The 14,880-nt window shown below is 46.7% G+C and overlaps 1 protein-coding gene across 1 annotated transcript in view; it reads right to left on the minus strand.

The window, feature by feature from the left end:
• Window positions 1–8,360: 8,360 nt before the first annotated feature.
• LOC126273043 (general odorant-binding protein 70) overlaps window positions 8,361–14,880 on the minus strand; it is a 123,920-nt gene continuing 117,400 nt past the window's right edge. The window contains exon 7 of the mRNA XM_049976438.1: window positions 8,361–8,563. Within this exon, the coding sequence (XP_049832395.1) occupies window positions 8,540–8,563 (24 nt within the window). The 3' untranslated portion in view covers window positions 8,361–8,539. The remainder of the gene's footprint in view (window positions 8,564–14,880) is intronic.

A 14,880-nucleotide genomic window follows, 5' to 3' on the forward strand; every position in this document is an offset into this window, starting at 1 on the left:
CGATCAAGCTGCAGTTCGACACTACGTACTCTAGACCCAAGGCCCACGAAGTAGAGCGTTTTTTTACGCGATGTGGTACATGTTGATCCTAACGAGCTGATCGGTGTCCACTTATCTATTGTCTCCAGCGTCGTATATCTTAAGTTCACTGACGACGAAGCATCTGACAAACTTCTCAGACGCTCGACGGCAGGTTATCGGTTCTGCCACTCAGACGGAAACGTGGGTGTGGTGACGCTTGAACGTGCTGGATTGGGAATCCAAAATGTGCGCGTGTTTGAGCTCCCTTTTGAAGTTCCAGGGGATTTGGTCACCCTTGCTCTTCGACCCTATGGAACAGTTCTCGGCCACACGGCCGAAAAATGGGAGACCTTCGACACCTACCCTGTCCTTAACGGGGTGCGACAAGTCTGTATTGACCTGCATCGCCATATTCCTCCGTATCTCACGATCGCTGGTTGCAGGCAATAATTATTTACGACGGTCAGCCGAGAACCTGCTCCGGTTGTGGCCAGACGGGACACATGCGTACCGAATGCCTGCAACGCCGTCTCGTGCAGACACCCTCGACCGACCAGATTCGTCCGTCGACACCGACCTCTCTGCCGATTACGTATGTTGCGGCGGCGAGACGGGAGACGCCAGCTGTATATGACGACCCCACTGTATTGGTGCGAGCTTTGGAGGACCCTGCAGTAGCTTCCACGGAGCCCCAAGCGTCTTTCAGTGCTGATGCTACTGATGTCCTTTCGTCGGACCCAGGCGCACCGTCACAACGGCTCGCCGACGGTGCGATGGAAGTTGAAGCACAGGATGCAGCGTCCTCCCCTTGCCCTACGTCGGAAACAGAGGCGCGGCAGCGTAAGCAGAAATCACCCAAGCGTCATAAGAAGCGGCGCAAGACAACCGACGACGTAGAACAGCCCGAGGCGACACCGCTGGATGACGAGGTGCCTCAACCGCTCCACCGCGCCGACACAGGCGACCCTACCGTCTCACACGGTTCGACGTCTTCTCCCACTACCGCTGGGTCTGGACCACATGGGGATGCGGGAGATCACTGCAGCTCCGACATCGGGGATGCACCCTTGCCTCCGTCTACCTCTCGAGATCCAGTGGTGTCAACGTCCCTGGGCGACTGGGCGCAGGAGATGGAGTTGCAGGATGCGTTTCAGGACCAAGACGATGCACCGATGCCGATGGCAGCGTCTACGCGGCCGGCGACAGACGCCTAGGGCGGCATGAGCACCTCTCGTCGCTGCCTAGCACTTCGCAAGACCGGCGCTCCACGTCACGACTACTGCCCTCCTGTCATACCATGGTCACCTCCCGAGACTTGATGGACCAGGCATACCGCCTCGCCACGATCAACGTCAATGGCATTACATCTGATGTCAAGACCCGTATGCTGAAGGATACGTTACGCGCTGCAGATCTGGACGTTGTTTTCCTTCAAGAAGTCCGATCAGGACTCTGTCTCGATGCCTACGGATATGACGCCTACACTATGCCTGCAGATGTGGGCGGCGGAGGTACGGCGATTCTACTGCGGGAAGGGATAATGGCCACTGATGTCTCCTATTTACCGTCGGCCCGGGGGGTCGCACTCACGATTGGTACAGTACGTCTGGTGAACTTATATGCTCCTTCAGGCACCGGCAAAAGGAGAGAACGGCGTACCTTTTTTGCCGAAGATATAGCCCCGCTCTTCCAGGGCAATACCGACCACTTGGTAGTAGGCGGCGATTTTAATTGTGTGCTCCGCCCATCCGACCAGGAGCCACACTATACCACCTGCCCGGCACTCCAGGCACTTGTACAGGACTTGGCCTTGTTGGACACCTGGATCATCCAACACGGCGACCGTCGAGCACACACCTACTTTACTAGTCACTCCGCAAGCCGTTTAGGTCGAGTCTACGTCACCCGCGGCCTACGATCGGCCGTTGTCGACGCTGAGATGTGGCCGGCAGCGTTCACGGATCACCTCGCTTATGTGTGTACTCTCACCCTTCCCCGCCAGCGCGTCCGCCGAAGTAGGGGTCCGTGGCGCCTCAATGTGTCCCTTCTTGATGAGATAAATTGCAGACGCGCAGTCGAGTCCACATGGAGCAATTGCCACCGGCGTTTACCCGCCTACCGTTCTGTACTTCAATGGTGGTTACGGTGTGCAAAACCCGCACTTTGCCGAACATTAGTCAGCTATGGACGCGACCGAGCGCGCTGGTATACTGCGACTACTGATTTTTACTATACTGCGCTCCGCGAACTGGCTGTACAACCGGCGTCGCCAGAGCGACAATCAGCAGTACAACGCGTCAAGGTACAATTGCTTCGTATCAACGCCGTACGTCTTGCGGGTGTGCGTGTGCGAGCGAGGACGACTGATGATGTTCGTGGTGAACGACCTTCCCTCCACCATATCATTCAAGAACGCCGAAGACGCAAGAGGCAGCTCATTACCGAGGTTGAGACGGAGGATGGGCGACGCGTTGACGCACAAATGGATATCGTCCGAGCGTTCACACAGTCATATAAACTTCTTTACGAGAGGGAGTCCCACATGAATGTAGGGGTCAGGGAAGTCCTATCTGACCTACCAGTCTCTCGGAACCTGCAAGATGATGCTACACTCTTGTCGGCGATGACTTTGGAAGAACTGCGAGAGGCTCTGTTGCGTGGCTCTCCCAACAAAACGCCTGGCCCTGACGGCCTCCCTCTTGAATTTTACGAGCGGTTCTTTGATCTCATGGGCCCAATGTGGGTCAGGATGTACAGTGAACTCCTGGACGCCGATTTTCAGGTACCATCTGACTTTACTGAGGGTCTCTTGATCCCTGTGCCCAAACCCGGCGGAGGCCGTCGCCCTCTTGATTTTCGCCCGTTGACAATGCTAAACACTGACTATAAGCTGTTGACACGCATGCTCCGTGAGAGGCTCAAACCTACGGTAATGGCGGCCATTCACACTGATCAAACCTGCCTCGGGGGCGACACTAATGTGTTTACGACTTTAAGCACCTATAGAGACGTGGTGGCGCTCATGCAAACTTGCCGCCTCCTAGGCGCTATTGTTGCGCTGGACTTCGACCATGCTTTCGACCGCGTTAGCCATGGTTTCCTGCGTGCTGTTATGGAACACATCGGTGTCCCGCGTCTGACGACGTCTGTTGTGCTTCGATTGATCCATGGGGCTCTCACGAGGATTATGATCAACGGCTGTCGGTCCGCCCCCGTCCGTGTCAACAGGTCCGTCCGGCAGGGTTGTCCTCTTTCTGCCATGCTCTTCGCCGTTGCCCTCGAACCAGCTCTTCACGGACTACGGCGACGCTTAGAAGGACTTACCCTCCGTTCCGTAACCTTTCGATGTGGTGCATACGCCGACGATGTGATGTTCTTAGCACGGTCTGGTGACGAAATACACGCGGCGTTTTCCTGGCTCCACCAGTATGGGGCGGTGGCAGGCAGTGTGCTCAACCTTCGGAAATCACGCTACATGGAGGTAGGACGAGGAATGCCTGCAGGTCTGGCCGTACCTCTGACAAAGGTCCCGATGCTCAAGTGTTTAGGGATATCACTCCATCGACAAATACAACGCGTGGCGGCCTTTACGTATCGTATGGTCTTACGACGACTCCGTTTAGAGGCTCGTCTCAATAAATTCAGATCATTGAACATTTTGCAACGCGCCCAATACGTCAATGTGTACATGGCTTCTCACCTTAACCATTACGCCCATATACTGCCGATAACGGACACGATGGCTTCCAGGATACAGGCAGTGTTTGGACACGTGGTGAACGATGGTGCTGTTTTCAAGATCCGTTTTGTTACGCTTACTTTACCCTTCGACAAAGGCGGTGTCGGACTCACTCACGTCAAGCACAGAGCGCTGGCACTGTATCTCCGTTCCATGAGGCGACTCTGGCTTTCAAGAACAGCCAGTCTCCCCGGCCTACTGATTGAAGAAGTGGCCCCACGTACGCTGTACCCACCGGTACCAGTTGGACAGTTATCGCCCTCGCTGTCACATATTAGAACGTTTTTCGTAGAGCATAGCTATGTGTTGCGGGTTATATCGGAGACACGGAATCCGACAGCGAAGACTTATTATAGTGCTCTCCAGCACTGGACTCCGGATAACGACATTGTACGGCGCCACCCTACGGTCGACTGGCCACGGGTATGGCGAGCCATCCACGCGCCATTCCTGTCTACTTTCGTGCGGTCGACGTGGTATGTGGTCGTTAACGAGAAACTTCCAACCCGACAACGGCTGCATGCCATTCACCTAATTGACGACCCTGTGTGCCCCCGTTGCACGACGTTAGACACGGACGAACATAGACTGAACTGCGGCCCCGCGCGTGAGTGCTGGAAACTGATCCGCCAGATCCTGGCTTTCCTGCTCCGCCGCCCCTACGTTTCGATTTTACCCCAAGAACTCTTTCATCCCGACGCTGTCTATTTCCCTATGACCCGGATGAATGCGGTTAATTGGGTACGAGGAATGGCGATACACTACATATACCGCGATGGAGACAAAGACGTCCTCGATTTATGGTACTATATGATCGACGAGTTTCTGGTCTTAACGAACAGACAGGATTACCGGAACCTTTTTGCGAACTATTTGGGTTCGTCATTCATGGACCCACCACCCAGCTGGGGTGTGCCGGGTGTGAGAAGACATTAACTTGTAGATGTGATCTTTCCACGATTCCCCTATGCTAACAGAAACAGTCTCTGACTGTGTGCAGCGGCCCCGGGCGCTCCAACGATTGGTGGCTGGTGATGTCCAATGTAATGACGACCGCCCGTTCCTGGCCGCCCGCCTAGCAATGTCACCGCGGCGAGCAAGATGGCCCTTTTTAGTTCACTTTATTGGCAACTTTTTGCGCATGGCTGCCTTGTTTTTTTATGCATTCTCAAAAAAAAAAAAAGAGCGAGCAGGGTTCAAAATTCCCCCTACTTTTTAATTTTTTTTTCACAGTATTATAAATTGTCCGCCCAGTGATTGAAATGTCGTTTCTCTTTCTGTAGTCTTGACAGTTGCCATAAAAAAAAAAGTTGGTAGAGCACTTGCCCACGAAAGGCAAAGGTCCCGAGTTCGAGTAAAAAAAAAAAACAAAAAAAAAAAGCAGTTAAGGCGACCTCTCGCGGGAAGACGAAAATCTGGGTTCGAGTCCCTGTCCAGCACAAATTTACACTGTCGTCATTCCTTTATACAGCTGATGGTTTTTCGTATTCGCAACTGCGAATACATCTGGGATATTTGATAACGGCTGTAATCGACGCAGTGTCTCATCCTTCAGATATGCACGCACGTCCGAAGGAGCGTTGCATCGTTCTTAACGAAAGAAACAGTGCAGTATCGCAATCAGGCTGATATCCTACCACTGTCTGGGGCGTCTGTACAAGCATCTTCGGCCGCAATTTCATTAGCTTTGGTAGAGTTGTCTTCCGTGATGAACCTCGCTTCTACATCTACATATATACTCCGCTAGCCACCAAGGGGTGTGTGGCGGAGGGCACAAGTCGCACCAAAGTCATATTCCCCCCCCCTCCCCCTCTGTTCAACTCGCGGATCGAATGAGGGAAAAACGACTGTCTGAACGCCTCAGCACAAGCTCTAGTTTCCTTTATCTCTGAATGGTGATCATTGCGCGATTTGAAAGTTGGTGGTAATAATATATGTTCTACATCCTCGGTGATGATCGGATTTCGGAATATAGCGAGCAGCCCCTTCCGTTAAGCGCGCCGTCTATCTGCAACTGTGTCCTTCTTCAAACTTTCTATGAGATCTGTAACGCTCTCGCGATGGCTAAATGTAACAGTCACGAATCTTGCCGCTCTTCTTTGGATCTTCTCAATCTCTTGAATCAGACCCAACTGGTAAAGGTCCCGTACAGACGAACAATACTCTAAGACTGGACGAACTAACGTATTGTAAGCTATTTCCTTTGATGAAGGACTGCATCACTTCAGGATTCTGCCAATAAACCGCAATCTAGAGTTCGCCTTACCTGTCACTTGTGTAATTTGATCGTTCCATTTGAGATCATTTCGAATAGTCACACCCAGATACTTGACGGATGTTACCGCCTCCAAAGACTGGACATTTATTTTGGACTCGTACATTAATGGGGAATTTCACCTTGTTATACGCAGTAGGTTACATTTACTAATATTAAGAGCTAACTTCCACTCATTAAACCACGCATTTATTTTCATCAAAGCGTCATTGAATTGTTGACAACTTTCGTGTGATACTACTTTTTAGTAGACTACAGCATCATCGGCAAACAGTCTAATGCCGCTTTCAATACCATCAACCAGATCGTTTATATAAATCGTAAAAAGCAGCGGTCTTATTACGCTGCCCTTTGGCACACCTGAAGAAACGCTTGTTGCTGTTGATGTCACCCCGTTCAGGACGACATACTGCTCCTTGTCTGTTAAAAAACTTTCTATCCAACCGCATATGTCATCGGATAGACCGTAAGCGCGCACGTTTTGGAGCTAGCGACAGCTTGGAACTGAGTCGAACGCCTTACGAAAGTCGAAAAATTTGGCATTAACCTGGGAGACGGTATCAAGAGCTTGCCATATATCATGCACAAAGAGGGCCAGCTGTGTCTCGCATGACCTCTGTTTCCTAAAACCGTGCTGGTTTTTGCAGATGATCTTCTCAGAGTCTAGAAACTTCATTATATCTGAACACAAAATATGTTCCATGATTCTACAACAAATCGATGTCAGTGAAATTGGCCGGTAATTATGTGCATCCGACTTTCTACTCTTCTTATAGATTGCTACGACCTGGGCCTTCTTCCAGTCCCGTGGAACTTTCTGCTCTTCCAATGATTTCTGACAGATGATGAATAAGAATGGTGCTATATTTGTAGCATAGTCAATATATATAATCTTACAGGGATACCGTCTGGGACAGATGCCTTCCTGGTGTCTAGGGATCTTAACTGTTTTAGAATCCCAGGTACACTAAACAGTATGTCAGCCATCCTTGCATTTGTTCGATTATTAAAAGTGTGAATGGTGCTGCAGTCCTCTACCGTAAAAGAGTTTTTGAAAGCTAGGTTTAAAATTTCGGCCTTCTGTTTATCATCATCAATTACAATACCCGAACTGAGCCCCAGTGATCAGCAGAGACGTGTCTGGGAGCGTCAAGTGCAATGGTGGGATACCAACGTAACTATCGCCTACCTCCGACAACGATTTATTCCATTTGTTTTTGCCGCAGAACACCTTTGGTTTTCATTCGTGTCACCATAATAGCACGTTATCTTGCCCTCTACGCCATGCAATCCTGGGCTTATATTTCGGTAAGATAATACCCGCCCGCACACTCTGAGAGTTTAAGAGTTTCTACTGCCTGTCTTTGTACTTGCCAAACTGTACTTCCACAGGTAAGATAGCCGGATCTCGCCCCAACTGAGAACGTTCGGAGCATTATGGGCAGGGGCCTACAACTACCTCGGTACTTTGACTATCTAGCGCGCCATTTGGACAAAATATGGCACGATATCACACAGGAGAGAACCGAACCAACTCTACCAACTAATGCCAAGTCGAATAAGTGCTTGCCTATGAACAGGGTGGACCAACGCGTTATTGGATTTCTAAATTAAAAAAAAAATGCACTGAGCGCTATGGGACTTAATGCCTGAGGTCATCAGTCCCCTAGAACTTACAACTGCTTAAACCTAACTAAACTAAGGACATAACACACATCCATGCCCGAGGCAGGATTCGAACCTGCCGGATGGCTTGCTCAAATTGTGAAGCTATTTATCTTGAATAAATCATCGAATTCTTTTGAAACTGTAATTATTTGTTGGTCTGTACATGTACATCACATCTTTCGAGTTCCGTTCCAGACTGATAATTTCTTCTGGTGCGTCACTTTTCTTTTTTTTACGATTGGAATGTATTTACTCTTTCTTTACGTACATTGGTGTCCCCAGTTAGTTGCCACGTGTAGTATGCATTATGGAATACCACGGCAATGCCAGTTTCGTAAAGTAATACAGTGTACCATATATATAGTTTAATAAGGGACGTTTCTAAAATGAATTGTAATGTAAATACCTAGCTGCAGTGTTCTCAAAAGATTAATATTGTTTGAAGCCACTTTGTGGCAAATGCTCCATCTCCAGTCTCCTTGATTGAGGCGGTAGGTTCCATACTATTCACTCTCACACGCTTATACATTTGTACTGATTGGAGTACTCACCTTAGAGAAATCACAAAAATTTTATACGTGTAGGTGGGAGACGGTATATCTTTAGTGTCACAGACTATACACTGTGGAAGTAATAAGAAACTATGTAAAACACTCGTTTGGTGTTATGAGAATATGTATTTTTGAACTTGTACAAAATATATTTGTGAAAACAAAAATAAATACATCTCTGTGGCAATGCAGTGCAGGATTTCTGAACAGTCTGCGTGAATCCCGCAAGGAGCGGGAGTAGATGTCCGGTGACGGCAGAAGCGGCGCCCGGAAGCAGTTCCCCGCTCACTCCTTCTGCCACTGACAGTACTGAAACACGACAAACAGCAAGGTGGATTAGCCACTCAGATGCCAAGGACGCTCTCAGCACAGCTGCCGGTGAAACAGTTAACTCGCGTATCAGGGCGTTGGTTACCTGGGGCACTATTACGCGGTGTTCAAAGCCATTCATCGAATAGTGCCATAAATAAAAGGAAAATGGAAATGTGACAAGACTAGCTATTGGCTGATGCTCGATCTGTCTACGTCGGGACAAACTTGTTGCTAAAAGCTACTTTAGCTGTCAGAAATTTATGGTTCTTTGTCCCTCTTTTCAATGAACTACTCATTGTTTCCACTATTTTTTGCATTCTTAACATTTGAAACTTTTGTGACAAATAATCAATTACGAATTGCACTTTGAGAAGCCGGTCGGCACTATCCAGTTGCTGTCGTAAAAATGTAAAAATGATAATATTTGTCTGAATCGGTTGCGGGACATCGTTTTCGGAAATAATCACTGATCTTTGGTTTTCCTAAAATTCCCATAAGAATAGCAAGCCAAACCATTTCCTAAGTTCTGGTCCCGCTACGTCGACAAATTTGTTATTTTTTTAATACAGTTTCCTTCTACTGCAATTTTGACTGCAGTACTTTTTGGTTTCGTTGCTAATACATTCAAAAAGATTGTTCCTAATATATAATTGTGCGATATCCTCGACGCTCTGTGTATCTTCGGGAAATATGTTTGGATCCGGGGATCTTTCAGATTTGTTAATGATCCTCGGTAAATCAAAGTCTGACAACTGTGCACTGTGTTCTTCGTTTCATTCAGCCGAATCAGTTGGCAATCATAGCGTTCGCCAAATTCTTCTTGGACGTATTTCACTATCTTCCTACGATTCTGCATCACTTTCATTTTTCTGATATCCAATGTCTTCCTTCCCAATTGGCCAAGTCGTACGGAACATCACACAAGACGTCCGCGCATTCTACGTAAATAATCCTGTTGTCTCTTTCGTCCGCCATGATGAAAGGGCACAAGTACTTATCAAACCAAAAACTTGTTGACGTGTGTAACTTATTGTTACCTAAACAAAACACCAACAGAATGCAAAAGATACTAACGTGCTGCCGCCGGCCACTGCGCGATACAATGCTCCAGACACCACTCTTGTGTCGTCGGCCACCACGCGATACTATGCAGACAACACCACTGTGGTGTCGCCAGACGTTGACCGCTACTTCTTTCAGGACACCACTGTGGTGTCGCCGGACGGGATAGTGTTAAGTCGATCTGTGTTCTAAATTCAGGAAGAAGATGTCTTATTTCCTACGTATTTGTTACGGTAGACACAAACATGGATCATAGTTAGCAGTGTCCGCATCGACAGCGCTTGAACCTGCCGTAAACTTTTTCTGTGCACAGCTTACTCAGTGTTCACCTGCACAGAGTAAGGCGGTGCAGTTGCAAAAGAGGCGTTCAAAAAGAAAGGAGCCGGAGGCATATTTACAGAAGCCATTATCTATATGTTAGAAGTATTGACCCTGGCTGTTGAGACACTTGTCCCACTGTGACACAAGGCGGTGAATGGCTGTCTCATGAAATTCCCGGGGCTCTGGTGTTAAGCAGTTCCACATGTACAGCAGGACGTCGCCGTCCGAGGTGAATCGTATGCCCCTCAGATCGTTTGACCAAGATGGCCCCCTTCTGATTCACTTCCTGCAGCACCGGACAACAGTGAATGCCCAGGGTTACTCGCTTACTGACCACCCTTCGCCAAACAATCAAATTAAAACGACTAGCAATCTCACCCATGGGATCATTCTGTTCCACAACAATGCCAAGCCTCATACGGGCAACAAAGTCGCGGCACTCCTGCAGGTATTAAAATGGGAGGTTCTCTGCCACCCTCTACACAGTCCGGACCTCTATCCCTGTAATTGCGCCATTTTTGATCCCCACAGAAACGCTTTGAGTGGCAAACGATTCACCTCGGGCGACGACGTCCAGTTTTACGTGTGGAACTGGTTAACAACATAACCCTGGGAATTTTATGAGACAGGCATTTACCGCTTTGTGTCCAGTGGGGCAAGTGTCTCAACAGCAAGGGTCAATCTAACATTCTGCTTCTAGTTTCTGTAATTATGACTAAGGCTCGTTTCTTTTTGAACGCCCATTATATTTCTGTACATTGTTGTTATGATCTTCAGTCCTGAGACTGGTTTGATGCAGCTCTCCATGCTACTCTATCCTGTGCAAGCTGCTTCTACTCCCAGTACGTACTGCAGCCTACATCCTTCTGAATCTGCTTAGTGTATTCCTCTCTTGGCCTCCCTCAACGATTTTTACCCTCCACGCAGCCCTCCAATACTAAATTGATGATCCCTTGATGCCTCAGAACATGTCTTACCAACCGATCCCTTCTTCTGTTCAATACCTCCTCCTTTGTTTTGTGTTCTACCCACCTAAACATCAGCGTTCTTCTGTAGCACCACATTTATTTCTGTACATACATTTTTAGTAATTCGACATATATCTTTGTTGATGGTATACTTATTCACGTAGACTCAAACTGATAGTTCAAATGGCTCTGAGCACTATGGGACTCAACTGCTGTGGTCATCAGTCCCCTAGAACTTAGAACTACTTAAACCTAACTAACCTAAGGACATCACACACATCTATGGCCGAGGCAGGATTCGAACCTGCGACTGTAGCAGTCGCACGGTTCCGGACTGCGCGCCTAGAACCGCGAGACCACCGCGGCCGGCAGACTCAAACTGATATCTCTTTGCTGTGGACTTCAGCATGATGGACGAACCTTTCGATACTAGTCTATCCTGAGCAAGTCTCGTCATGGCTGCATGACTACCTCAGCCTATATCTATTTAAACCCGCTCAATGTATTCAAACGTCGGTTTCGCCCTACATTATTTGCCCCTCACGCTGCTCTCTATTACCAAACTGACAGTTGACTCAGGACATGTCACGTCACCGATTTCTGATGATGATGTAGATGATGCTTGGTTTGTGGGGTGCTCAACGACGCGATTATCAATGCCCCTAAAAATTCCCAATCTTTACTCTATCCAGACGTTTGCCATACGCCATAGATCAAATGAGGTTGACAGAAAGTGCCAAACGGCTAAGCAGGAATCGCGGAAGGACAAATGCAAGGCTGCAGAAGCATACAAGCTAGGAGAAAGGTGGATGCTACCTGTGGAAAACTGAAGAGGTTCTTTAGAGAAAAGGGAAGTCACTGTATGAGTAGCAAGATCTCAGAGGGTAATATGGTACTGATCAAAGCATGGAAAGCAGAAAGGTCGAAGGAATGTAACGGAGGGTCTACACAGGGAACAGGCCTGAGAACAATGTCATAGAAAGAGAAGTGGAAGTAGGTTAGGATGGAATGAGGCATATAATACAGCGGCATCAATTTGAAAGAGTACTAAAAGTCCTGAATGGGAGCAACGCATCTGAAATAGACGCGATTCCCTCAGAAGAATTGAATTCCATAGGGATGAGAGCCAGTCATGACAAAATTATTGCACCCTGCATGTAGGTTATATCAGACAGGCAATTTACTATAAGACTTCAGGCAGAATGTAATAGCTCCAATTTCAAAGAAGGCAGTTGTTGACAGGTTTGAATACTACCGAACCATCAGTTTAAGAAGTCTTGGCAGCAAAATATTGACAAAAATTACGTATGGAAGACTTGAATAGCTGGCTCACGTTGGAGAAGGTTGCTCTGGATTCTGGAGAAATGCGGGAACGTAAAAGGCAATACTGACTTTACGACTTATGTTGTAAGATAGGTTAAGGAAAGGCAAATCTACGTTTATAGCGTTTGTAGGCCTAGGACAAGCTTTTGGCAGTGTGCACAGGAATAAACTGCTTGAAATTTAGGAGGTAACAGGGATGTAATACAGTGACCGAAAGATTATTTGCATCTTGTACAGAAACCAGACTCCATTTACAAGAGTTCGAAGAACATGAAAAGAATCCACCGTTGAGAAGAGAGTGAGACTGTTAGCCCATCCAACAAGTTATTCAGTCTCTGACTAAGGAAGTTGTAAAGGAAATCAAGGAGACATTGGAAAATTGAATTAAAGTTCAGGGAGAAGAAAAAGTTTCCTTGCAGTTTGAAGATAACACTGTAATTCTGTCAGAGGCAACTAAGGGCGTGGAAGAGCAGGTGAACGGAATGGGGACTGTCTTGAAAGAACATTATAAGATGAACATCAAAGAAATGAAAAAATTAATGAGATTTAGTTAGCTGAATATAATCAGGTGATGCTGAGAGAATGCGACTTGAGAATGGGACAATAAAAGGAGTAGACGAGCTATTTATTATTTGGGCAGCAAAATAACTAATAATGGACGAAGAAGGGAAGACATTAAATTTAAACTGGAAAAAGCAAGGAAAGCATTTCTGAAAATGAGGAATTTGTTAATATCTAATACAAATTTGAGTGTTAGGAAGATTTCTTCTGAAGGTGTATGTTAAGACTGTAACGTGAAACGTGGACGATAGTCAGTCGACGTAAGAAGAGAATAGTAGCTTTTGAGATGTGACTCTACAAAAGAGTGTCCGCAGCTCGTGGTCGTGCGGTAGCGTTCTCCTTCCCGTGGCCGGGTTCCCGGGTTCGATTCCCGGCGGTCTCATGGATTTTCTCTGCTTCGTGATGACTGGGTGTTGTGTGCTGTCCTTAGGTTAGTTAGGTTTAAGTAGTTCTAAGTTATTGGGGACTGATGACCGTAGGTGTTCCTTTTCGCCTGCTTCATTTTCTTCATTTACATATTTTCTACTTTCGTCAGGTAAACTCACTATCTCCTGAATTACCCATGGATCTCTACTAGGCCATGTCTTTTTATGTCCATAAATCGATCTGACATATGCCAGCGACACCGGGTCTCCTCCATGTATAAAATCTTCTTTCATGGATCTTAAACCAATTGTCATCTACGATTAAATTGTGTTCTGTGTGATATTCTGTGAGGTAGCTTCCTCGCTCGTCCTTTTCCCCCCACTCCATACTCACGTACTAATTTTCCTTCTCTTCCTTTTCCTGCTACCGAATTCCAGTCACCGGTAACATCTAAATTTTCTCATTTTTTATTTCATCATTCATTCCTTTAATTTGTTCATCAGTTGTGGGGTTAGATAGTATATAAGATTATGCAATTGTGGTAGGTGCTGTCTCCCAGTTTGTTTTGGCTACTGTAATACTTTCACTATGCTGTTCGTAGTACATTACCCGCATTCCTATTTTCTTACTTATTAATAGGTGTGCTCCTACATACCGGCTATCAAATTGTGTGTTACTCGCCATGTAATCATCTGACTAGGAGTTCTGTTCTTCCTGCCAATACACTTCACTACCATTTCTCTTCCTCAATTCCCTAACCAACATACCCGATTAGGGGCTCTAACATTCCATGCACCGACCCATAGATTGACACTGTTGTTTTTCGTGATGACGACGTTTTCCTAAATAGCCTCCCCCATAGATCCGAATAGTGGCTATTTTACCCCAGGAATATATTATCAAACAGAATTCCATCTACATAATGCCATAAAGCAGATACACATGCCTTATGGGATGAAATTACGGCTGTTGCTTTCAGCCGTTGAATGAATCTGTACAGAAAGGCCATGTTGGTTAATGTTACAAGGATAGATCAGTCAGAGATTCAGACTGTGGCTTCTGCAACGACTGAATAGGCTGCTAGCCCTCCTCTGGTACCACCAGTTGGTTTGTCCTCTCCACAGTCACTCCTCTGCAGTGGTTGCACCCACTGTACGAGGAACTGTATCGTTGATGCACGCAAACCACCCTACGTCGACAAGATTTATGGTTCATGGGAGGGAGGGGGGGCATTTTGATTTATATTCATTTTAATTTACTAAGACTAAAGGTAACCATTAGTTTCAGCCTTTGCTTTCCACTTATTTTCGTCACGTACATAACGCGCCTTCGTGATGATTTATAGGTAAATCTCCGAGTTTTTGAGTAGTTTCCATATTCAGTGCGAACAGATGATAAACCAAAGTCATTTCAAAATCTGAAGATATTTTTGTTCAATGAAATAAAAGGGTCTGGAGCAAATAAAGAATCTCACAAATCAAAATCATGTCAAGAAAATATTAAATATTTAGTAGCAAATCTGAAAGCCAACTAACCTACAGCACTAATTCATAATCGTTCCATAGATTTAAAATGCCAATATCGTATAATACTTCCGTGAATCACTTGCCTAAAAAAGTATAGGTAGCTCACATCACCAACAACACTTAGGTGCTGCGCTTGTCACTGGGTACTGCGAGCATCGAAATTGTGAATAGGGACGAGTGCCTCACA

The sequence above is a fragment of the Schistocerca gregaria genome, chromosome 5 (assembly GCF_023897955.1).
Source record: "Schistocerca gregaria isolate iqSchGreg1 chromosome 5, iqSchGreg1.2, whole genome shotgun sequence".
NCBI classification, from domain to species: domain Eukaryota; kingdom Metazoa; phylum Arthropoda; class Insecta; order Orthoptera; family Acrididae; genus Schistocerca; species Schistocerca gregaria.